Source organism: Dreissena polymorpha, chromosome 3, assembly GCF_020536995.1.
Source record: "Dreissena polymorpha isolate Duluth1 chromosome 3, UMN_Dpol_1.0, whole genome shotgun sequence".
Classification (NCBI taxonomy): domain Eukaryota; kingdom Metazoa; phylum Mollusca; class Bivalvia; order Myida; family Dreissenidae; genus Dreissena; species Dreissena polymorpha.
The window spans coordinates 43,332,768-43,359,136 of record NC_068357.1 but is presented as its reverse complement, the minus strand read 5'-3'; the positions used below and the strand labels follow the sequence as shown (position 1 = coordinate 43,359,136).

Below are 26,369 nucleotides of genomic sequence, written 5' to 3'. Positions count from 1 at the left end.
ATAGCAATCTGTGTGTACGTTTGCTTGCATGCCATTAAAGCAAATTGTAGTATTTAATATAACAAGCATGCAAAACATGTGTGTTTGTATGTTCTTTCTTCCAAAGTATATAGCCGCATTTGATAATAATCGCAAATAACACTGTGTAGATATACAACCAGTTAGTCTGAATTAAACTACCATCTATTTCAACTTAGTAAAATTAACTCGGACATTCTAGGCAATATATTGAGTAATCATATTTGAACAATTGTATTTTACATACAAAAGAAAACATGTTTCTAAGAGATTTAAAAGATTTCTATCATTGATCATCCTTACTTTATGTCCGATTTAAAGACAAATACATCAACGCAATGCGTTATTGGAATTCTCTTATACTCTCTCTCTCTTAAAAGGTATAAGTTGTATGTTTTCAAACTATCTTTGTCGTTATTTGAGCCACTGTTATTGCAATATACAAAGAAAGACATATGCATCTTGATATTTGTTATATGCTTGCACCTGAAATGAAGAAAATGCCATACAAATGCCTTTAAAGTTAGCCGTTTCATTATGGGACCCAATGGGAATTGGATTTAGTGTAACCTACTTTAGTACCTCAATGAGCCAATGCGCATGTGCAAGTCGTTAGCATTAGTGTCAACATCCGGTTTAACAACGAAAATGAAAACGCAGAGTTGAAGAGAGGTAGTTCAAATAATATCAGACATGTATGCGTATGCGGAGAATGTAAATGACGCAGAGTCATATCAGCGTGCTGTACGAGGTGTGTTGCCATAAGTTATATTAACTATAATTCCATACCGGTAATTATTATGATAATATGTTCCACTTTATCAAAATAATTACAAGTTCGTGCCAATACTTGTCAACATGACCATGTTGAACATGTGTCACTGTATGTTCAATAATTTTCAATGTAAATAGTGAAGATTTCGTGTTTATATTGATAAAGTCCCTTTCACTTAGAGTAAACAGCAATAAATCTTTGAAATGAAAATTTACAGAGAGAGCCAACGCTAGCCTTCACGGTCTGGAGGATGTGCTGTCGGGCAGCCCCAATGCCACGCTGAACACAAGTACTCGAGCCAAGGAGCAGTTGAGTGCAGCAGTGAATCCTCGACATCTGCGTTGGTATGAGTCAGAGGCAAGGCCCCAGAAGTACAGAGATGCTGTCACAAGTCTTCAACACATTCTTAAAGACTCTGAAACACAGGTACTGTAGTATTGCTCTAAATTAGTCACAATATCCCCATGGAAATTTATATGTGAGGGTGCTTGTACCTCCTACTCTGATTATTGGAGGATACACAATACAATTTTGGGGTAAATTAAAGAAAATTATTGCATTTTCAGTGCTTTCCACAGGATTTTTGTCAGGCGCCCCGGGGCTGATAGGGGTGGTTCGGGAGGGGTGTTCCCTCCCGACGTTGAATTTTTCAAAAATTTAACGTGTCAATTCACGTTCTGTGGTGTGTCATAACTCAAAGAAAAACAGCGTCAAAAGACGTCATTTGGTGCCCTATGAATCCTCAAGAAAATCCCCCGGTCTTTTAAAAATATATAAATTTTTATATTGTTTAATTGTTTTAAAACTTTCCCGTACAAATAGTAAAATCCCATCTCGAATGATTCCTCAATACATCCGTTTCTGGTAAATATTTACGATAAAAGCTCTCAATTTTTTTTTTAACACAAACCTTGCCATTTTTCTATAGTATCAAATAAATTTTAAGTGACTATTTATAGATTTGATGAAATATAGCCTCTGAACATGCGTCAATCCCCTGACGTGTTGTGTGCTTGTTAAAACGCTACACGCACACTTTATATGCAAATGACGTGACGTTGTACATGCTGCATAATTTTCTCGCTCTTTTTAATTGAGAAAAAAGATTTGACACAAAATAAATTTGCACTGCTAATTTGAAGCCAGAATATTTTAACGTTGCGGGAACATTTACATTCGGAAGATAGTGTGTTTCGGATTAAAAACGCGTTAACATCGACTTACAGGAATGGGTTTCGGATTACAAATTTAATTATTCCCATTTGAGATTTCAACAAATATTAACAGTTGCGTTATGAATTCAACGATAATTTGTTTAAACACATTACGAGTAGAATAAATGTTTGACGGAATTATGCATGAAATTCACGTTGTCCACGAGGATTGTGGCCTGTTGCCATCATCAGTCTTCTAAGTATCGATTATCGGACAAAACATTTACGAGTGTGTGTAAATTATTCAACAATTTGTTGGAGCGCATTACGTGTCGAATAAATGTCAGAAAAACGTTATAAATTAACATATTGAAATATACATGTACTGGAATTAAATTGGTATAAAACATTTATGAGTGTGCGTAATTAATTCAACAAAAATTTGTTGAAGCGCATTACGTGTCGAATAAATGTCAGAAAAACGTTATAAATTAACATGATGAAATATACATGTACTGGAATTAAATTGGTATCGCATAATTTTTAACCGGGAGTTATTTGCAAAACTTACTCGCTATAAGTATTTGTTTACCACTTGCAATTAATTTCTCGTATTAATTATCAGTCATAGGTTACACTTGTTTACAGTAAAAAGGTGTGATGATGATGCCCGAAACTGTCTTTGATGTACTGTTCTAGTTACCGGTTTTATATTATGTAAATGGTACAACTTCTTGCTAATCAAGCTGCGATATTCAATCAAAAATAATGGTCGATAGTTAACCCCGCCCTCATAAGCATTCACGTAACCGATTTGACGATGAACATCACAGTTTGAAGACTGGAAAGTTACCTGATGCATCCTTGTCAGCATTTAAATCACTGTGTAATGTGGCTAGAATAATCGATACGCGCGTCATGCTATTCTCTTATCAGTGGATTCCATTACCCCATGTGGTGTTTATAGCGATTACTTGTGAAAGTAGGTACCAAGTGCTCTTTTAAAACAGGGAATATTGATACACTGATAGAGATTTCTTGATTTTATTTTTAACAATCTCCACTTTCTTTTACTGAAAAATACACTGAAATTTCAAGCGCCCCGGAGACTCTGATTTCGAAATTCAAGCGCCCGGCGAGGTTTCGTTAAATGGCCTGTGGAAAGCCCTGATTTTTATTACACTTATAAGATTAATATCTCATAGCGATAAGGGATTTGATAAACCTTATTATAAAACAAGCAATATTAATGCATTATTCAACTTTTTTAGAGCTTGCATTTTAAAGAAAAATTAATACTACAAAGTATGTAAGTCAGTTGCAAAGATATTGTTATCAGATCATTTGGTAAGTTACTCCAATAAAAGTTTGGAGTTAATTTTCATATGATTGCTGATCTGACTTCTCATAAGATACAAACCGTAATGCAGACAACATTGATTGCACCATTTTTGTCAATTTAGACTGTGCAGTTTTACATCAATACACAGGAAACCAGACTGTGTTTAAAGTAATTTTACTGCGCATCAAAATGCTACTCAAATCTATAAGTCTGCATGGTCTTAAAATAGAAATGGTATTTTTGTCCTATACTCTGCTGACATCTACTAAACTATTCTATGTTCTCTGTATTTTTTATGCATTCCTTTTTTTATTTTCTGAGAGGTTTCACATACTTTTATATGTAATGTAAACACTAAGTCAGGCTCGATTGGTTATTATCAGCTCGGGCACTACTTAAATGTACCCTGGGTACTCTTAAATTTACTTAAATGTACCCTGGGTACTGTAAATATACTGAACTGTACCCGGGAATTCTAACGCTAAATTGTTTGTTGTCGGCTTTTTTTTATCAAATTAATTATGGTTATAATTATGTCAATATTATGTCAAATGGCCTATATATTATCGTAACGCCTGCTCAAAAAACATTTTGAATACATTTTTTTTTTCAAAGAGAATTTTGTTTCGTATTCCGTAGCGCATTTTACGACATTGGATTTTAGGCGGGAATACAGCTCGGATACAGTATAAATTTTCCGGGTATGTGTTGGTATATTTACAATACCCTGGGTACAATTAAGTATACTTAGTGGAACCCGGGGTACATGTAAGTAGTACCCAAGCTGACAATGACCAATCAAGCCTAAATCAGTATCACAATATTTCATTCAGGCTTGTAAAGAGTGGTTTGTTAAACGAGTTTGCAGTCAACCCCCTTTAACGGTTAGTATTGATTTCTCACAAAAATATCAGTCATTACTGAACCTGTGGTAAACTGGTCATATGCGGTATGCAGCCAGCAACTGGTATCCATTGTGTTTCACAATAAGAGCCATTTTTTCACATGTATTGAGCAGTCATGAGGAACTCATTCTCAGGTGGGGGAACGAAATTTCTAATAGATCTGCATTGTTAGTCTTGCACCTCTGGCGTCATAGCGTCTTTTCTAAATATATTACAGGTTTAAAAAATTTCCCTAAAAAAACCCTGATCTCTAATTACTTATTTACAGTGTTAAGGTAGTACATATTATTACAGATTACATTTCTTATCATTTGTAGCATCATGTACATATCATGAAAATGTTGTTCATGGTTTAAAACATATTACTTGTATTTTACAAGTTATGCTAATCTTTTGATTGTTTTTGTTGAGAATATTTTCTATGTTATAAATCGTTTGCCTTGTATTAAAGATGATTAGTGTAAAAGTTTTTTTGTTATTTGAAAAAAAACATGATTGTGTGATGTTTAAGTTCAAAGTAGGTTTGCTAATCAAAACATGATATTTCATACAGTTTATTAAATACATGTACATGTAAGTATGATATAAAAATGTACATGTACATTTGTATTACTCTAGACATTAAAAGATTATCAATTATTTTAGCTTTTGGTTTTCGTTTCTTTGAACGATGATAATACTATCAGCTGATGAAACCTAACCCACTTTGACCTCTTCCCTTGATAGGCTGCTACCAGGGCTATAGATAACTTTTGGGGTAATCGGGTGATTTACCCCCTGTTTTTGACAGCAATAGGGTTTTTGAAAATTCAATAGAGTTTTAGCAAAAATTTTCACCCCCTAATTTTGAGCTTAATTGGGTTTTTCACTCCCGGTTTTTTAACTCAATTGGGTAATGTAGGGAATTACATATATAAAATAATAAAAAATCTTCTAAGGTTACTATATTATTTATACAAAAGGAATTTAAAAAGGTACCTTTACATAACAACAATTACTGAATTCCCTTTCAAAGTTCATTCATTTTTGCGTTGAACAAGACCGAGTTCGAGAAAATAGCTACAGAATTGATTAAGTTATGGCTGTTCAAAGCGATGTACCCCGTTTTCGGGTCATTTTGAGATGAATACCTTGAAAATGAAATGAGAAAGCGGACGGTCTACGAATAATTACAATACTACCTCAAAGATTTATAACCGCTTTTCTTCATTGGACGGCATAAAAACTATGCGGTACATTTTTGTACGGAAAATAACCAGTCTAAAAAATACGCCCGGTATTCTTAAGAATTGCGTTTCATGACGCAAGGTTTTTTTACGGGAATTACGTTATTAAATTTGTATTTGCGTTTTTGTACGCTTTATTTTGAATTTAATTACGTTTTTGGTTATTTTAATTGCGTAATAACGCACGTACGCTTGTTATCTATAGCCCTGGCTGCTACATTTGACTGTACTTTAAATTAATATGGGTAAATACCTCACTCTTATTTGCAATCATGCTTTCACTTTACCTTATCATTTTTGTTTAGTTTTTAGACAAACACTGGTATATAATGTATGAATGTCATAATGATTAGATTGTAATGCTTTGTGGTTGTAATAAACACTATGTCTAAGTATATAGACTTCTCTCAGGCTTCCACTCATGGCCCTTTGCCTCCGCCAAGCTACCCTCGCGGACCCCTACCTTCAGCAGAGGAGACTGCCTCCCTTCTACAGCAGCAGGCCGCCTACATGCACCAGATAGAGGCAGAAAACAGATACATGAAGGTAAGCACATGCGGATTGTGACAAATACTTTAGGCAAAGACAATGTTTTATGCTGCATGACCCTCCTCATTCGGTTCTAGGTCCATGGCGCTTGAAGTAGCATGTCACACTGGCAGCACATAAAAGTAGCGTTTTGCTGATAATTTTGCTTAAAAATACTGCCAAGTGCATAAGTAGTTCATTAAACTGCTATAATGCTTGCAGCAGAGTGACAATGCATCCATACAAAGGTCATCTCCTGCATCACAATGTTCTTTTTACTCCAGAAACCAGAACACTCACTCAAGCTGATGTACATATGATCAAAACGATCATTAAACTACAAACAATGCTGACAATGTACAGTGTACGGTCAGACCTATGCTTTAAGCAAATGAAAATTATCTACGGTAATATGTGCTTCCTCATTGATACGATTTTTGGGGGATCTATATCTATCTCTCTATATATAGTAGTTTGAGCTGGTTGTTCATGTTCAGGACGAGTTTGCAAGTGTGAGGATCAAGATCCGAGATGTGCTGGAAGAGAACCAGCGGCTGCACGAGGCTCTGAAGCATAGCGTCATGGAGGAGATAGGGGCCGACCTTGACATGAACAAGGTAATCAAATCATGGCCCTGGGCTCAAAATTGGTCACGCCCCAGTCGTCACCTGATTATGAAGACATGTATAGTTAATTACTTTTCAAATCTTCTTGTATGAAACTGCAAGGCTCAGAGGTTGAAGACTTTGCATGTAGCATTGTCTAAAGGTCCTGTAAAAATAAATGATGCCCCTGGGATCAAAACTGGCCAAGCCCCAAGAGACACACGATTTATTGAGACTCATAAAATAAATAATTTAAAAATCTTCTATGAGATCAAAAGGCTCAGCGATTTAATAGTTAATGTGTAACATCGCCTTGTGGTTCTTTACAATAATTGCTTAAATCATGCCCCTGAGTTTCAATCTGGCCCCGGAGTCACCTGATTTTTGTATGAATTTATATACTAATTAACTTTAAATATTGTCTATCAAATTGCAAAGATCAGAGGTTAAAATATTTTGTATGTATCTTTTCATAGTTGTGCTCTACAAAGTTTGTTCAACTTCATTCCCATAGGGTAAAAAAAAATTGCCACACTTCAGGGGTCACCAGATAACTATAAAAACAGTTCTGCTAAACCAAAAGTCTCTGACCTTTGATATTTGAAACATGAGGTAGATGTCTTGTACAAAGTTTGTATGAAATATGATCTTGGGTTCAAAACTGACCATGCACTAGTGTTTACATAGTAAACAAACTTTAAATCTCTGAAATCCCAAGGGTTAGGGGGTTTAATTTTGTACATATGTACTTTGTCTAGTGATCCTTTACAAATATTATGCAAGTCATGACACTGGCGTTGACACTGGTCATTAATGATCATTCAGTGCTTCACGACTTTTTTAAATCATGCCCTTTCAATGATTCATGATGATTATGTGCAAATCTTGGGCTTACATTTGTAGTGGGAAATTTAATGGTAATTTAAATGTATACGAACTAGAAATAACTTGTGTAATTATGTAGGTGCATGACCTGTTATTAAATTTATGTTCATATACATTTCTGCAGATGACATTTGACCTAGAGAAGGCTACAGAAATTGGCAGTGTCAATACCAGCATGCAGAAGGGAGGTGGTCGTCAATGGCAACATGAACTGGTACGCATCAAATCATGGACAAGTTGTCCACTGGCTCAAACAAAGTTGTCAGGAAAAATTATCGCCACTGTAAATAAATAAATGTGTTTACTTACCTGTACTCATTTCATCTTGTAACAATAAATTGTCATCACAAAATAGCATGAAATGCATTCTGATGAAAGAAAAAAATCATTTATTGTATGATATTCTAAAACACTTTTTACTGCTTTATGTGAATACATGTCATTTAACAATTTGTCAATGTTTTAAACATTTTGTATGGACCTGAAACATGATGTGACACTTTAGGCTATTTAATGCTGAGAATACTATGGTTAACATGACAAGTGTTGATGTTGCCTACCAGGGTATACATGACGTGTGTTGATGTAGACTTCTATGCTTTACATGACATGTGTTAATGTTGACTACTGTGCTTTACATGACAAATGTTGATGTTGACTACTATGGTTTACATGACATGTGTTGATGTTGACTATGATGATATACATGACACATGTTTATGTTGACTACTATGGTTTACATGACATGTGTTGATGTTGACAACTATGGTAAACATGACATGTGTTGATGTTGACAACTATGGTATACATGACATGTGTTGATATTGACTGCTATGGTATACATGACATGTGTTGATATTGACTGCTATGGTATACATGACATGTGTTGATGTTGACTGCTATGGTTAACATGACACGTGTTGATGTTGACTATGATGATATACATGACAAATGTTGATGTTGACTACTATGGTTTACATGACATATGTTGATGATGACTACTACGGTATACATGACATGTGATGATGTTGACAACTATGGTATGCATGACAAGTGTTGATGTTGACAACTATGGTTTACATGACACATGTTGATGTTGACTATGATGGTATACATGACACATGATGATGTTGACTACTATGGTTTACATGACATGTGTTGATGTTGACAACTTTGGTAAACATGACATGTTTATGTTGACAACTATGGTATACATGACATGTGGTGATATTGACTGCTATGGTATACATGACATGTGTTGATCTTTACTCCGGTATGCATTACATGTGTTGATGTTGATTACTATGGTTTACATGACATATGTTGATGTTGACAACTATTGTATACATGACATGTGTTTATGTTGACTACTATGGTATAGATGACATGTGTTGATGTTGACAACTACGGTATACATGACATGTTTTGATGTTGACTACTATGGTATACATGACATGTGTTGATGTTGACTACTATGGTATACATGACATGTGTTGATGCTGACAACTATGGTATGCATGACATGTGTTGATGTTGACTGCTATGGTATACATGACATGTGTTGATCTTTACTACGGTACGCATGACATGTGTTGATGTTGACTACTATGGTATACATGACATGTGTTGATGTTGACAACTATGGTTTACATGACATGTGTTGATGTTGACTACTATGGTTTACATGACATGTGTTGATGTTGACAACTGTGGTATACATGACATTTGTTGATGTGACTACTATAGTTTACATGACATGTGTTGATGTTGACTACTATGGTATACATGACATGTGTTGATGTTGACTACTATGGTATACATGACATGTGTTGATGTCATGTGACTACTATAATATACATTACATGTGTTGATGTTGACAACTACCGTATTTCCTCGATTATAAGACGGGTTTTTTTCCCGATTTTTTAAGGCCTAAAGTGGGGGGGTCGTCTTATAAGCGCAGTCTACGAAAAAAAAATAAGTTTCTTTACCAATTTTTGTGAAGTGATAACCGTATTTCTGATGAAGAAAAGAAACTACTTTCGTTTAGATACGTGATTTGCCGCTTACATCCTTATGTTATGATATATTATAAATGATATGTCTGTTTGGAATACTCGCGAGTTTAAAATCGAATAAAAATTAAACATAAAAATTTATTAAAGCAAATGTGTACAAATACTGTTGTTATTATTCTATTATTTTCTATTTGCAGCAAAATATTTACTGCGGATCGTTGCTACTGTGGCGGTGAAGAATCAGCGTTAGATCGCTTATGTCATTTTGAATAAATCGGTTGGAAACAATTAACGTTTCTTAAATTTATATAAATATATCGGCTATCTATTTCATTATAATAAATAATGTTTTGCATATTTTGTTCTATTTTCAGGGAATGCAGGGTAAATGTACGTAATGCTTTATTATCTGTATCTTTATTTTTCTAAATAAAACACCTATTTGTTTCCAATTAAACTGCAATTGTTGTGCAAACACTATTGTCACAGATGACAGTTTGTTTATTGCCGACTGACTATCAACATGTGCAACCGTTATCTAGCCGTTAATTGGCAGTTTTATTGATACAATTCGAGATAGTATTGACCCCTAACAGACCCCCTGCAGATAGCTTGGTGCTACAAACAGCTAGCAACTAATTGTCAGACAATACTCTTGTTTATTAAGCCGTTAATTGGGTGTTTAATGGACACAGATGGCATTATACCTCCAACACTAATCAAGTTTAAATGACATACCTGGTATTTGATTGGCCAATCTGATGCATACATTAATATATTAATATACATAATCATACACTCTGTATTGAAAATAGGATGACGTGAATCAGGGAACGAATCCGATAACGAGCTTACTTGGTGTATTGTACTTACTTACAAAATGGCCGACCAACAAATTTTGACTTGAAATTTTACCGATTTTCGTCTTTAAAAAATTGCCCCGTCTTATAAGCGAGTCTACGCAAAATACAGCCAATCTGGACCTAAAGTTGGGGTCTCGTCTTATAGTCAATCCGTCTTATAATCGAGGAAATACGGTATGGTAAACATGACATGACTGTGTTGATGTGACTACTATGGTATACATGATGACATGTGTTGATGTTGACTTCTACACTATACATGATATGTGTTGATGTTGGCTGCAACAGTATACATGACATGTTTTGATATTTACTATGGTATACATGACATGTGTTGATATTGACTACTGCAGTTTACATGACATGTGTTGATTTTGACTGCTGCAGTATACATGACATGTGTTGTTGTTGACTACTACAGTATACATGACATGTGTTGATGTTGACTACTACAGTATACATGACATGTGTTGTTGTTCACTACTACAGTATACATGACATGTGTTGTTGATGACTTCTACGGTATACATGACATGTGTTGATATTGACTACTACAGTATACATGACATGTGTTGTTGTTAACTACTACAGTATACATGACACGTATTGTTGTTCACTACTACAGTATACATGACATGTTTTGATATTTACTATGGTATACATTACATGTGTTGATATTGACTACTTCAGTTTACATGACATGTGTTGATATTGACTACTATAGTATACATGACATGTGTTGATGTTGACTACTACAGTATACATGACATGTGTTGTTGTTCACTACTACAGTATACATGACATGTGTTGTTGATGACTTCTACGGTATACATGACATATGTGGTTATGTTTAGGAGAAGCTGACTGCCCTTCACAATGCCAAGACTGAAAGGCTCGAGTTACAGCTGAACCATGCCAGGTTTGACCCTGTTTTGTACTTCTGCAAAGCAATCGGAAGAATTTGTTATGCAACAATGAACAGCAATTACAATCAATTTGTTTTCTCACCATATTGATTTGATAAACAACGCAACAAGCAGATGTTGGAATCAAATTTGAATAAGGCAAAAATGTAATGTATAAATGTCAGAAACATGTATACAAGATATGGTTTTGACTTTGTTAACGCTTTCCCACTTAGAAGTAAAGTGAAAATGGCTATGTGCCAACAGCATAAAACTAGAACAGCCTGCGAGTAACTTGCAGTCTGTTCAGGTTTTATCCTGTTTGCTGCTCATCAGTATCTAAGGGTTGAAAATGAAGCTGTAACAGAATGAATCCAGTAAGAAAGGTCTTAAATTAAATGTAACTTTCTAAGGGACTACAAATGCATCAAAATACGTATCTAAGTGGTAAAGGGTTAAATACGTATCGAAGCGGTCAAGGGTTGAATAGGTATCTAAGTGGTAAAGGGTTAAATATGTATCTAAGTGGTAAAGGGTTAAATTGGTATCTAAGTGGTAAAGGATTAAATATGTATCTAAGTGGTAAAGGGTTTAATACGTATCTAAGTGGTAAAGGGTTAAATATGTATCAAAGTGGTAAAGGGTTAAATACACATCTAAGTGGTAAAGGGTTAAATTGGTATCTAAGTGGTAAAGGGTTAAATACGTATCTAAGTGGTAAAGGGTTAAATACGTATCTAAGTGGTAAAGGGTTAAATATGTATCTAAGCGGTAAAGGGTAAAGTGTGTAATATATGATTTTCTAGCTGCGTCTCCCATGAAATGTTATATCATTGAGTAAATGAAGTTTTTGTATTGAATATTTACAAAAATGTGAAACATGTATGTTCCCCTGTGTTATTGTAGGGAGGAGATCGTGAAGTATGAGCAGCTGGTGGAGGATCTGAGGGCCCAGCAGAGACTGCATGATGCTGTACCCACACATGAGGACGGACTCACGGACATGTACATGTCAGAAACACAGAGGGGCTACCACCATGCCACCATGGACAGGCTTACAAGGTAAGGGGCAGCTGGACTCACTGACATGTACATGTCAGAAACACAGAGGGGCTCATCCCGCCACCATGGACAGGCTCACAAGGTAAGGGGCAGCTGGGCTCCTGGACATGCATATGTCAGACACACAGAGGGGCTACCACCACGCCACCATGCACTGGCTTACAAGGTAAGGGGCAGCTGGACTCACGGACATGTACATGTCAGACACACAGAGGGGCTACCACCACGCCACCATGCACAGGCTTACAAGGTAAGGGGCAGCTGGACTCACGGACATGTACATGTCAGACACACAGAGGGGCTACCACCACGCCACCATGCACAGGCTTACAAGGTAAGGGGCAGCTGGGCTCCTGGACATGTACATGTCAGACACACAGAGGGGCTAACACCACGCCACCATGCACTGGCTTACAAGGTAAGGGGCAGCTGGACTCACGGACATGTACATGTCAGACACACAGAGGGGCTACCATCACGCCACCATGCACAGGCTTACAAGGTAAGGGGCAGCTGGACTCACAGACATGTACATGTCAGACACACAGAGGGGCTACCACCACGCCACCATGCACTGGCTTACAAGGTAAGGGGCAGCTGGACTCACGGATATGTACATGTCAGACACACAAAGGGGCTACCACCACGCCACCATGCACAGGCTTACAAGGTAAGGGGCAGCTGTGCTCCTGGACATGTACATGTCAGACACACAGAGGGGCTACCACCATGCCACCATGCACTGGCTAACAAGGTAAGGGGCAGCTGGACTCACGGACATGTACATGTCAGACACATAGAGGGGCTACCACCACGCCACCATGCACAGGCTTACAAGGTAAGGGTCAGCTAGGCTCCTGGACATGTACATGTCAGACACACAGAGGGGCTACCACCACGCCACCATGCACAGGCTTACAAGGTAAGGGGCAGCTGGACTTACAGACATGTACATGTCAGACACACAGAGGGGCTACCACCACGCCAACATGCACAGGCTTACAAGGTAAGGGGCAGCTGGACTCACAGACATGTACATGTCAGACACACAGAGGGGCTACCATCACGCCACCATGGACACACTGACAAGGTAAGGGGCAGCTGGACTCACGGACATGTACATGTCAGACACACAGAGGGGCTACCATCACGCCACCATGCACAGGCTTACAAGGTAAGGGGCAGCTGGACTCACGGACATGTACATGTCAGACGCACAGAGGGGCTACCATCACGCCACCATGCACAGGCTTTCAAGGTAAGGGGCAGCTGGACTCACAGACATGTACATGTCAGACACACAGAGGGGCTACCACCACGCCACCATGCACAGGCTTACAAGGTAAGGGGCAGCTGGACTCACAGACATGTTCATGTCAGACACACAGAGGGGCTACCATCACGCCACCATGCACAGGCTTACAAGGTAAGGGGCAGCTGGACTCACAGACATGTACATGTCAGACACACAGAGGGGCTACCATCCCCCCACCATGGACAGGCTCACAAGGTAAGGGGCAGCTGGACTCACAGACATGTACATGTCAGACACACAGTGGGGCTACCACCACGCCACCATGCACAGGCTTACAAGGTAAGGAGGGAAACGGAAATGGATTCGTCTTTAGATAAATATTGTAATTTGTGACCATTGGCTAATTTTTCCAATGGCACCATAGGCCTTTGGAAACAAAACTGTAGATTGTAATCTGCATAATTTTAATTTGGGAAGGACTCTTCAGCAATTTGTTATTGTGATGAATATAATGACAGGCCTTTTACTACTGCTCTCGATTGTTACTTTTTCCAACCAAAAAGTTCCCAATGTATAATTGGAATTTTTTACAAAAGAGTTTTGTGTGTATGTGTCATGTAGCCCTGATTGTTGTGTATGTAGGGAGAGGAATGACCTTCTGGAGGTGGTGGCCAGCCTGAAGCACAAGGTGATGGAGATGTCCCAGAGAGAGGAGGACGCCTATCAGCAGATGAAGAAGGGCATAGAGCTGGTGGAGCAGGCACAGCTGGAGCAGACACAGGTACGGAGTGGGCATAGAAAGGGTAAGCAATCCTAGTTGGAGCTGGCACTTGTAGAGAATTGGGATCGAGTGTCAAAATTTACAATTAATAAGGGCATAGAAAAGGTGTCTTTGGAAATCATTACAAAAGAATTTTAATTGAAAAAACCTCTGCGAAATTCTGTTGAATATTATTGATTTTCTTAAAAAAACAACAAGGCTGTTAATAGAAGGGCAGTTGTAATAATAATTACATGGTAACCATAATTACTCTAAGTTTTTTGACACTCTAAATTTTCGGACAATCCCATTTTAAGACAAAATAATTATATTATTGACTTTAAATTTTAGGACGTAGTGGCTTTTGTCCATAATTAATGACTCTTTATGAATTTTTGGACAGTTTATTTATCTATGCTATTTTACCCAAATTCTGCCCTGTTTAGCTTATTTGGTGACACTTTTATCATGTGTTGTTAAAACCGAATTCAGGTTATTAAAACTGGCCAAGGAATGCCTTAAGGCATGGACCATAGCATTTGCGTTAATGGGTATATAACTATGTACCCATATACCAGTAACAGACAATTGTTTCACCCAACAGCATAAAGTGAAACATTTAAAACTAATTTATACTGGACAGCGTGGTATTTTACAATCACATGATATTGGTTAAAACAATAAGCCTCTTTATTTTTGGACTCTAGTATTTTTAAAGATATTTTTAAACCCCACGCAGGAGGGCATATAGTGATCGCACTGTCCGTCTGTCGGTCCGTCTGTCCGTCACACTTTGCGTTTAGGTTTCAAAAAATGCTCATAACTTCTATGGTGCTTCAGATGTAACATTCATATTTGGTGTGCATGTGTATATGGACAAGGCCTTTCCATAGTACACACACAAATTTTGACCCCTTTGACCTTGAACTTCGTCCGCGTTTAGGTTTCGAAAAATGCGTTTAGGTTTCAGAAAATGCTCAAAGTGTTTATCAGGGGCATAGGTCATCCTATGGAGACAGCTCTTGTTTGTATCTAAATTGTCGCATTTAAAAAATATTTTTAGTGTCTAAAAATTAATTATGGTATATATTACAAAGCTTACCTCTTGTTTCTCTTTCCGACTTTGAATATAACCAAGATAAATATAAACTGTAAGGGAACAAAATACTGAAGACTGTTGATGATTGCAGGCGCTGGTGCATCGTGAGCAGCTAGCCGAGGAGCTGAACAACATGAAGTCTCGCTATGACGCCCACGTCTTGTCCACACAGCAGCGGGTCAATGAGGAACGAGAGGCGGCCAGGCGGCAAAGCAAGGTCATCATCGATGAGCAGACCAACAAGGTGAACTTGTACTCCAGTCTAAATGAGCAACATTTTACCTTTATATGGTACTTAAGACTTCAAAATGTAGCCATATGTTTTGGTAACTGGTTTTGTTTGTTAAATAAACAAAGATCTTTTCTAATGAAAAATCCAAGACTCGCAGGAAAGTTGGGTGTTTTCTTTCAAAGTTTTAAACTGAAAGAAAGTAAATATTGTACTTGTATTACTAATGTGTCCATCTACATGTATCTTGTAGAGTCAGGCTGGATAATAATAATTACCCTATTTTCTGGACATCCCAGTATCCCAGTGTGTTTGTTGTCTAATCTCAGATCAAGGAGTTGCTGGTGCAGTTCACCTCTGCCCAGGGCGAGATGGAGAGGGCTGTGAGGGACAAGGTGGACCTGCTCAATCAGCTGGAGGCCGCTAAACTGGAGCTCAAACGCTATGATAAGGAAGTCTCACTGGTCAGTTTCTTTTAAAATATGTCTAGTGTTCTAAAAACTGGGCATGATGCTTGTGCGTAAAGTGTCGTCCCAGATTAGCCTGTGCAGTCTGCACAGGCTAATCAGGGACAACATTTTCCGCTTTAATGGTATTTTTCGTTGAAAGGAAGTCCCTTTTTACCGAAAATCTAGTTTAAGCGGAAAACGTCGTCCCTGATTAGCCTGTGTGGACTGCACAGGCTAATCTGAGACGACACTTTATGCACATGTATTATGCCCAGTTTTCTTTGAACACCACACATATAATAGAGCTCTGGGCCTTTAGTCTCAAAGCTTAACTTAGGTTTTACTTAAATTAAGTATAAGAAATACCGGTAACATATTTTCCACTTGCAAAAGGATCAAACATTAATCTTTTTAACAATATAAACTTGTTAAAATGTAGTGATGGCAATATTATTTAAATATTTGGTTGAATAATTGCCATGCAAAGTGTTGAAATTGAATTCATTGTATGTTTTTTAAAACCAAAGAGTTTGCATTGGAAAAAGTATATTCCCTCGGCATACACATTTTTTCTCTAAACGCTACCAAATGTGATTTCAATGGCAAATATGGCTCCATGTCACATGTCAGGCTACAATATTGAATATACATCATATTGCCATTTGCAGCTTGTAAAGTTATAAAATTTCACACTTATATAAGACAGTTATTCTATCCATTATTTTAAGTAATTGCAACTATTACATTCCTATTTGTGAAAACAGTACTCTTATCAACATGTTACTTACCCGCAATCACACATTTAAGTCATTTATAGGACAAACTTTATTGACATTTATTTATAAATGACTTTCAGTTTTTATTTTGAAAAAATAAATGTGTCTTAAAAACATTTTGTTTTGTTTTTAAGTAATTTTTTTTTTGAATCCTGTATTTGTTGGTTTGTTTCATGATCCGTAAATAAAAACACTAAATTTGGTTTGAAATATACAACAATATTGAAACTAAGTTAAATGAATAAGCCAGTCCAAGTAGTTTATACTTATAATGTGAATATTTGAATATGCAGTTAAATGAAATATCGAATATTCATTTACTGATTTTGGTATTTAATGCCATTAGTAGTCGAAAGACCTAAACTCAAAGTAACCTCGGACAAAAATAATTTTATAATTAAACAAAACTTTTTCAGTCTCGGTATTGTTACTCAAAGTTAAAGTCTAAGCCAGGTCACATGACGAAAAGGGGATTTTAAATTACTTCAAGTATGACAGAACTTTTATCAGTTACTGGTGGAAGAAGGTGCATTTGGTACTTGTTTAAGCGCTAGTTTTGTAAGCTAAGCATGCATATGAAAAGTTTGAGTAGGTTTACTGACTGCTATGATATGAATGAAATACTGTAAACATAATGAAGATTTAAGTGAAATTCTAAAGTAATTGACAGGTGGATAATAAAGCCTGAAGCTAATTCTTGAATTTTCTACTTGTTATATTCACTCAGAAAATGCTTGCATAGTCTTGCAAAATGCACTTTACTTTTTAGATCAATGGCTGTTTTAAGTGTTTGTTATCACATTTAGTTAACCACATAAGTTCTCCTGAATTAGTTTGTGTTGTATTACATGATAAAAAAATAACATATAATCCAACTTTTTGAAGAAATTTGTCACTGCTGCAATATGCTCTGGTTTTTTCTTCCTATGGTTTAAATGAATAATAGATGTTAGGATATGGGCGTCGGTTCTTTTGCAAGGACATTGTGTCTTTCATAAAACCATCTATCACACAAACTGATTTATTAATTAATTAATGATCTGACAGGCAACTGAGAATTTCAATGCTGAGAGCACGACTGCCAAGATTCAGAAGAGTCATGCCATGAACGAGGCCAGTCGACTGAGGAGTGAGCTGGACGAAGTCAGGAGAGACAAGGACCAGGTAGAACAATCTGGAATTGAAAGACTTGAAACTTCAGTTTATCACATGTTTTCCAAGTAATAGAGCCATTCTGAATATTTTTTATTAAAAAAAAAGAAATGTAGCTTTTGGAGAGTTTTAATTTGCAACTTTTTGTTTTACTGACCCATGGAGATACGTTATTTTGCAATTTATGAAATGGCATGGTAATGTCAACAATGACTTGAATTGTAAACATCTTACAGGATAATCATTACTTAAGGAAATTTTTGTAGCAGACTTCAAAGAATTTGATTAAAAAATATCTGACACTTGTTTTCATTTCATACCTTAATTTTTAAACTTGTCATTGAAATTCTCACTTACTTACACAAACACTGACCTATTTTGATTGTGTCAGATTCCCTGTATCTGTCACTCTGCAATATGCTGCACTGTGTGATTTTCTAAAAAAAAGTTATTATTTTTTGGTATGTTATTTCAAGTCCTTTGTCTGTAATTCCAAATCTTTGGTATGCTATTTCAAGGAGAAGAACCGAATATTATCTGAGCTTGATGATTTTCGTCGTCGCCTCAACAAAGCTGAACGTGAACTGGTGAATAGCAAGGAAGAGTGCATACATTTTACTGCCAATGCTCAGGCTTTAGAGAGGGAGGTACGCAGTCATAGATAGTCTGTTAAAAACTACTATTATATCTTATGCCTTGCATTTTTATACCCCCGTTTTTTTAAACAGGACGTATTATAGTTTCACCCTTTGCGGCGGGCAGCGTCCACAGCAGTGTCCGCTCTCTTATTCAAATAGTTTTTATCCGATCATCACCAAACTTGGTCAGAAGTATCTAGACCATATCTTGGTCAAGTTCGAATATGGGTCATGCCAGGTCAAAAACTAGGTCATGGGGTCACTAAGCGCATTTCAAGGATTTAGCATGGTGTCCGCTCTCTTATTGAAGTAGTTTTCATCCGGTCTTCACCAAACTTGGTCAGAAGTTGTGTCTAGATGATATCTAGGTCAAGTTCAAATATATGCTGCTATATTTTCAAAAATACATCATTCTGTCACTCAAGTAATCAAGTTGCCCAAAACCTTCAAACGGGCATATGTTGTGACAGTTTGGCACTCTTGTTTCATTTGTTTTGCAATAACTTTCGAAAACCATCTTATAATTGTATTTGCATTGAGACCATATGCATACATTTGCTTTTGTTTGTAAAAAAATGATTTGAAAACAAATGACAATTTTTTATGCCCCCGGATTGATAGATCTGGGGTATAATGTTTTTGTCATGTCTGTCTGTCTGTCTGTCCGTCCGTCCGTCCGTCCGTCCGTCCGTCTGTCAACCTTGGTTAAAGTTTGATAACTTTTTTAATATTGAAGATAGCAACTTGATATTTGGCATGCATGTGTATCTCACGGAGCTGCACATTTTGAGTGGTGAAAGGTCAAGGTCATCCTTCAAGGTCAAAGGTCAAATTTATGGCTTCAAAGCGGCGCAATAGGGGGCATTGTGTTTCTGACAAGCACATCTCTTGGTATACTTGGAAAACTCGCTAACTATGGTAAGGGGACTGTACAGGACAAGTTGCATATCTCTGGTTGGCTTTTTAACGGAATTATGGCCCTGTTTTGTCTAAGTAACTTTGAATATTTTGTTTAATTTTGTGTTTATATCTACTTTACTTCTAAAGTATCAAGGCTATTGCTTTCAAACTTCAAATACTTTCTTACTATCATTAGGATACTGTACCTGGCAAGTTGAATTTGACCTTGACCTTTGAATGACCTTGACTCTCAAGATCAAATTAATAAATTTTGCTTAAATTGCTTTAACTTATTTATTTATGATCACATTTGATTCATTCTTTGACAAAACAAGACTTACCTGACATACCACAATGGACTTCACCCAAACCATCCCCCATGCCCCACCCCAGAATCCCCCCCACCCAAAAAAAAATGTATATATTTGTTTTCTTCTTTTTTTTCCTTGTTTTTGAAAGATCATCTATTAAATGACCACACACCCACATTACACTCCCCTCTCCATGATGGCTTACGTTATACTGTCAAGCACTCGAATAGTTGAGCACGCTGTCCTCTGACAGCTCTTGTTTAATATTGAAGATAGCAACTTCATATTTGGCATGCATGTGTATCTCATGGAGCTGCACGTTTTGAGTGGTGAAAGGTCAAGGTCAATGTAATCCTTCAAGGTCAATGGTCAAATTTATTGCTTTAAAGCGGCGCAATAGGGGGCATTGTGTTTCTGACAAACACATCTCTTGTTATTATCCTATGTTTCTATAATAATATAGTATTTTAGCACTGATTTTCCGCTACAGAGAAGAAAGGTAAAAGCCGACAGAAAATTATTTGGACAACATCCAGCTATTTGTGTTTCCCAATTTAAGCTGATGTACAAATTTATAACTGCCCAATCCCAGGCCAATATTAAATGATTGCTGGGTCCAGTCTTGTTAGTCTTTTGCTTTACGTCGCCTTAACTAACAAGATTATTCTTCAGAACAATGCAATTTTTTATTCAACTTCATTAGTATGTTAATTGTTTTTTTTCAACTTAGTTTTTCAAAGTGAAGTTAACATGTAAGTTGTTGTTCTTTGCCTGTACATGTGAGTCTGTACCAGTTACACACTAAATAACTTATTGTGTCCAATTTGTTATGTTTTTGTATGGTTTATAATGGTTTAACATTCCGCCCTTTCCAACTTTAAGTTCTTTTGTGCATGACTAGTTGTGAACTATTGCATGTTTTAGCTTCACCTGGCCAAGCTAGCGCGTGATAGTGTGGAGAGGGGCCGGTCTGAGGACCTGAAAGTGCTGACCAAGCGTGCCCAGTCCAGAGAGGAGGAGCTCACTGGGGTCATCACAGACATGGAGGAGCAGCATGGTGGGTCATGGGGGATGTGAGTGGGGGCTAGGTTTGGTGGATGTGCTTGTGTGGGGAATGTGTGGGGGGCTAGATTTGGTGGGTAAGCTTGTGGGGAATCAGTGTGGGGCGTGGGAATGTGTGGGGGCTATGTTTGGTGGGTGTGCTTGTGGGGGATCAATGTGAGGCGTGGGAATGTGTGGGAGCTTTGTTTGGTGGGTGTGCTTGTGGGGGATCAGTGAGGGTGATGTATGTGACTGATGGATGTTTGGGATGAATGGGTGGGGCCTGAATGTGTAGATTGATGTGTGTTTGGGGTTTTGTAGATGGATATGTTGGAGTATAGGTTGAAGGATGCTTGTGGGTGGGGGGGAAGGGGGGGGGGGGGAATTGAATGTTTGTGCGTTGGGGATGTGTAAAAAGATATGTTTTAATTTGAGATGTTTGTTGCGGGATATGTAGAGGGATGCATAGAGGGATGTGTTTAAGGGGATAGAAAGAGGAATGTGTAGAGAATTGTGTCAAGGGATGTGTGTTGGGGGATATATTTTGCTGTTTAGAGAGATGGGAGGTATTGGCATGTGGTGTTAGTAGAGGGGGTAGGGGGGTAAATTACATAGTGGGAATGTGTTAGGCATCCCACTGTGATTGATAGTCAATAACGGAATATTTAATTTAGATATTAAAGTGTGTTTTTTCGCAGCTGGTGGGTTAAGGTCACATTTACTCAAATTTAAAATAGAAAAAAAACTGTTTGTGCTTACTTAGCAACTAACACACTTCAAAACACCGTTTTAATAGATTGGTTTGTTATAACGCTTTTTTAACTTTGATAAATTATATAACAGTTTTTAATAACACTTAGTGACTTATATCTTTTTTTACTTTGTAAGTGAACACTTTGAGTGTCCTAAAATATCATTTTACGCAATATCAAGCAATCAAATATCAATTCAATTAACATGTCAACATTAAATATTGACCACAATGAAAACGTATGTTTTTAGATCACACTACGTCAGAGATGGACACCATGCTGTCCAAACAGAACAAGCTGATAGGCAAATTAAAGAATGAGTGTCGGAAACAGGCAGCACAGATAGAGGCCATTCTGAAGGAAAAAAGGTTCACACATTATCAAGAGACTTTTTGTTTCAGTGACATTTTTTTTTTCGCGTTTTTTTTTTGTTTTAGATGTAGCTTTCACTTAATACATTTAAGAATTTGAAAATAATATTTGGATAACAAATTTAAAAAGAAAGTTGCTCCAACAAAAATTCAAACTGTTTGCTTTGAGTCAAAAGGTAAATACCATAATCATTCATCCAATCTTGCTTAAGCTAATCAGACCATATTTATGCCTCTCTTCGAAGAAGAGGGGGTATATTGTTTTGCACATGTCGGTCCGTCCGTATGTCCGTCCACCAACAACGAATTGTTCCTTTGTGCTTAAATAAAGATGAAGCGATCATAACAGTTTAATGAATAGTTACAAACAAAACAAGAGAACAAACACAAAGATATAACTTTTACCTTAGCATCTGAATGAAAAAGGAGTTTAGTCTCGTAAATAGTAATGATGATAACGTTAATTAAAATACAAAAGCATAGATAAAAGTCTAGCCAATCATAAATAATATTTACATCCGCGCATTTATTTGCTCGCAAAATACCAAGCTCCCTTGATACATATTTCAGATTTTTCGATTGACATATGATGGTTCGCAATATATCATTTATTTCATTCTTGTTTCATTTATTTTAACTTATTCTGTTGTTCTCCATTTTTAACAGTGTATCAATTATAACGCGGCGGTCAGTTAAACTATCCGCACTTTTTCTGGGTAAGTATACGGTAGCCGATCTTAACGCACATACTAAGCGGCTCTCCGGTGTGAAACCCTTGGTGTAATGCCCGATCCCGGCGCATGTAAGCTTGCTTGTTTGTCGCAAAACGGGACTAGTTGGGAAGCCGGGTACTCCGGGGAACTTTAAAGTACCGGTAGTACCTGAGGCGATGATGGTCATTTGAGCGCCAGGTTATACATGGTATTGGGACACATTAATATGAGAGTTCGATTGGCTTAACAAAATAATTAAAAATACTAACAGGTTTATATTCCATCTGGTTATGCCTCAAACCCGTCCCGTTTTTCACGACATTCATTTTATTTTGGATAATAAAACCGGTGGTTCAGATTTGCATAATCAAATGCACGCAATCTGAGATATGGCATTAATATAATACGTTTTACCAACAGTCGTGTGTCTATTATAAAGTACATGAACATGTTAAATGAAAACATTATTAAAAACTTGAAACAAAGATCGTGCAATAAACTGACCACCTGGATTTTCGAGGGACTGAAATCCCGGAGGCCGCGAGAATCGACGGTAACTGAAGATAAAACGTCCATTGACATATCTTTTATATTATAAAAACAACACATTTAATTCACAGTTAACTTTAATAATGACTATCATTCATCACAAACTACACACGAAATGCATTGGTGACGCCAGAACAAAGCGTGTTTGTCTATTTGCCACCACCTCCAAATCCGAATCCGCAGCGACACCGACCGTCAACGCAGTGCCAGTCGCGGTCACACTTACCCGAACAGTCACCAGCGGCAACACACGTGGCAGTCGCTACAATTCAATAATAAATATGTTATATGGTTCTGGTTAATTTAGCAGGAAATGATAATGCACGTGAGGGCTGATTGCGTCAACTTTAGCATCCAGATAAGCATCATTAACATCATCATAAACTAAGCAAGCGTAATTAAAGAGGCAATTCATGTCATTATTTCGATCAAACGCTACGCTCGCTAATACTTATGTATGCTATCATACAAGTTGCACGTTGAAAAAAGATACGTTTTTGTTAACAGACAGTGGCCAACCGGAAAGATTTACAGACAGACATAGGTCAAGTGAGAACCCATGAAGATCCTTACTTCGTTGCACAATTCGTTCAATAACTAGTCCGAGTATATACGGGCTTACATCGTCACATTCAAACCAGTCATGGATTCGATCCCCAGTGTGGGGTCATTCTTTAGATCGGCCCTTAAGATGCCAAGTACTACTCATGTTACGAGAGCGTTTCAATTAACCGGAAGTTCTGAACGGAAACGAGCTATAATAAATAGGTATAAACTAAACCCGACTACTCACTGTGTGTGCACGTGCATTGCCTGTGTTCACATTCCAGAACGTAGTCTTGCTCTGGACACGTCACGTGACTACAGTCACCGGTGTCTCGGCATTCCTCGGCATAGGCGAGGGCTGAAACGAGATTGAGCTGAGTGTGTGGTGCCTTTGTAAGGTACTAGTATAACGATATATTTTCTTTTTATTTAAAAAAACTACAACATATCTGGTTCGGTCGGCACTTTTTGATCAAGCGACACAGAGATGGGATTACAGGTGGGAGGCGGACGGACGAAGAGAAATTTTCTTTCGACAAGATTTTCATGAGAGAGCTACATAATTGACTCATTAAAGTCAATGAAACTATGTGAATCATTTTTCTTTATTCATATTTTCAAGCAGTGTCATAACCATGATACAAACAAAAAGCGAAAAGCGCCTTTCGCCAAAAGACGAATAAGAGACATAAACAAGTTATAACAAAAGTTTCAGTAAATACATGGATTTGACATTAACGGATGCCCACGGCCAAAATATATTATTGACAAGCCTTGGATCCGTTTGTGGGGTCGATAGAGCTACGAGCGGACGAACGAACGAAAGCATGATCGAACGATTGAACGAACGATTGAACGAACAAATAGTTTTTACATACCGATGCAAACAGCGAAAACAACTATGGCGACCTTCATTTTGAGTGGAACTGGCAGTCGACGAACTAGTACTGCAATTAATACTGGTGCGTTCGGTCCTTACTACTCAGTTTATATATCCCCAACACAGTTCGAGATCACGGTAGCACGGTCCCGCGATAAGCGATCCCTTATTTAGAAATTCCATTTGAATGTGTCTTGTATGAATACTACTTTTTGATCTGTAACACGAATACCGACACTCGTCGTGATGTAAAATCACGATTCTCGTCAAAAATCTGGTTGTGGTCATTTTCCCCTTACACAACCGTGTCATGTTACGAAAGGAGCAACGACGTAAAATAAAGTGAGACTGTTAAATGTTATGTCATATTAAGGCGTTCGATTCACGGTCTCTCATCTGGCAGAGTATCTTCACTATGGACGAGTAACCAGTACTTTGTATAAACAAAAGTTATACTAATATTTACAACCGCTCTACTTTTAAAAGTCATAGGCACGGAGATAATAATTGTATAAATTGTTTCATAACCAATGTAAACCGGCTGGGAATCAAACTTACTGTCCTGTTTGTAAATATCAATCAATGGCGGGCTTTAAATAATTTATTCTGTGTTCGGCGTTGAAGGGGCCTTTTCACGTTTTGGTAAATTGACAAAATAAAAAAAACTTGTTTCAGATTCGCAAATTTTCGTTTAAGTTATGATATTTGTGAGGAAACAGTTTATACTGAACATTTACCATGTCCTAAAATATCAATTAAATGCATCTTTAGACGATTTAAAAACCTGAAAATTATAAAGCGTTGCAACGCGAAACGATTGAAAATTTGGGGAGTTTGTTGTTGTCGTTACATTTTGTGAAACTACGAGGATTGCTTATATAAAGTATAAAATACGTTGCTCTTTGTATGAGCACTGATGGCCGAGTGGTCTAAGCGGTAGATTTTTACTCCAGGACACCAGCAGCCAATTGTATAAACAATTTAACCACATGGTAACCGCAAGATCGCGGTTACCGCTGTTGTTACCACGTCTCGGCGGTTTGTATAAAAAACGACGTTGACATTAACCGCCCTATTACCGCGGTGATTTCTAACCCACCTCTACGAGCTGGGTTAGATGCTGGTAACCACATGGACTACTGACCAACATGGCGGTCGTACTTTATTTTAGACACAGACGACAGCGACGATTTCGAAGAATTGACTTACACACGAATGGACTTGATGACGACGAACTGCGCCGAAGGTATATGTTTTCTGCCCAGAGCCTTGACAGACTTGTCGACCTCTTGGACCCTATTATACTGCAGATGGTTTCCGGATGATAACTCAAGAACGCTTAGGCCTATGATCACGAAACTTCATAGGTACATTTATCATGACTCGCAGATGACTCCTATTGATTTTCAGGTCACTGGGTCAAAGGTCAAGGTCACGGTGACCGGAAATAGTAAAATGGTTTCCGGATGATAACTCAAGAACGCTTAGGCCTTGGATCACGAAACTTCATAGGTTCATTGATCATGACACGCAGATGACCCCTATTTATTTTCAGGTCACTAGGTCAAAGGTCAAGGTCACGATGACCGAAATAGTAAAATGGTTTCCAGATGATAACTCAAGAACGCTTATGCCTAGGATCATGAAACTTCATAGGTACAT

At 37.5% G+C, this 26,369-nt stretch overlaps 2 protein-coding genes across 3 annotated transcripts in view; one reads left to right on the top strand and one right to left on the bottom strand.

Annotated features, from left to right (window-relative positions):
* Window positions 1-625: 625 nt before the first annotated feature.
* Window positions 626-26,369, top strand: part of LOC127873873 (serologically defined colon cancer antigen 8 homolog) — a 28,955-nt gene continuing 3,211 nt past the window's right edge. Inside the window, exons 1-14 of one of the 2 annotated variants that reach the window (XR_008046422.1) lie at window positions 626-769; window positions 1,011-1,219; window positions 5,832-5,966; window positions 6,446-6,565; window positions 7,563-7,652; window positions 11,174-11,238; window positions 12,131-12,286; window positions 14,184-14,322; window positions 15,492-15,644; window positions 15,959-16,093; window positions 17,902-18,018; window positions 18,525-18,653; window positions 20,780-20,912; window positions 21,899-22,015. Coding sequence is in view for 1 of the 2 variants with exons in the window: in XM_052417969.1 (XP_052273929.1) it covers window positions 712-769; window positions 1,011-1,219; window positions 5,832-5,966; window positions 6,446-6,565; window positions 7,563-7,652; window positions 11,174-11,238; window positions 12,131-12,286; window positions 14,184-14,322; window positions 15,492-15,644; window positions 15,959-16,093; window positions 17,902-18,018; window positions 18,525-18,653; window positions 20,780-20,912; window positions 21,899-22,016 (1,757 nt within the window). In the remaining variant the exon portion in view is untranslated. Of the gene's footprint in view, window positions 770-1,010; window positions 1,220-5,831; window positions 5,967-6,445; window positions 6,566-7,562; window positions 7,653-11,173; window positions 11,239-12,130; window positions 12,287-14,183; window positions 14,323-15,491; window positions 15,645-15,958; window positions 16,094-17,901; window positions 18,019-18,524; window positions 18,654-20,779; window positions 20,913-21,898; window positions 22,017-26,369 lie in introns of both variants that reach the window. The other variant, XM_052417969.1, reaches the window with a different exon arrangement.
* Window positions 23,341-24,872, bottom strand: LOC127873887 (serine protease inhibitor Cvsi-2-like). The gene is made up of 3 exons (XM_052417991.1): window positions 24,706-24,872; window positions 24,075-24,185; window positions 23,341-23,543 (listed from the first exon to the last, which is right to left on the bottom strand). The coding sequence occupies exons 1-3, from the start codon at window positions 24,740-24,742 to the stop codon at window positions 23,431-23,433; spliced, it is 261 nt and encodes an 86-aa protein (XP_052273951.1). The 5' UTR covers window positions 24,743-24,872; the 3' UTR covers window positions 23,341-23,430.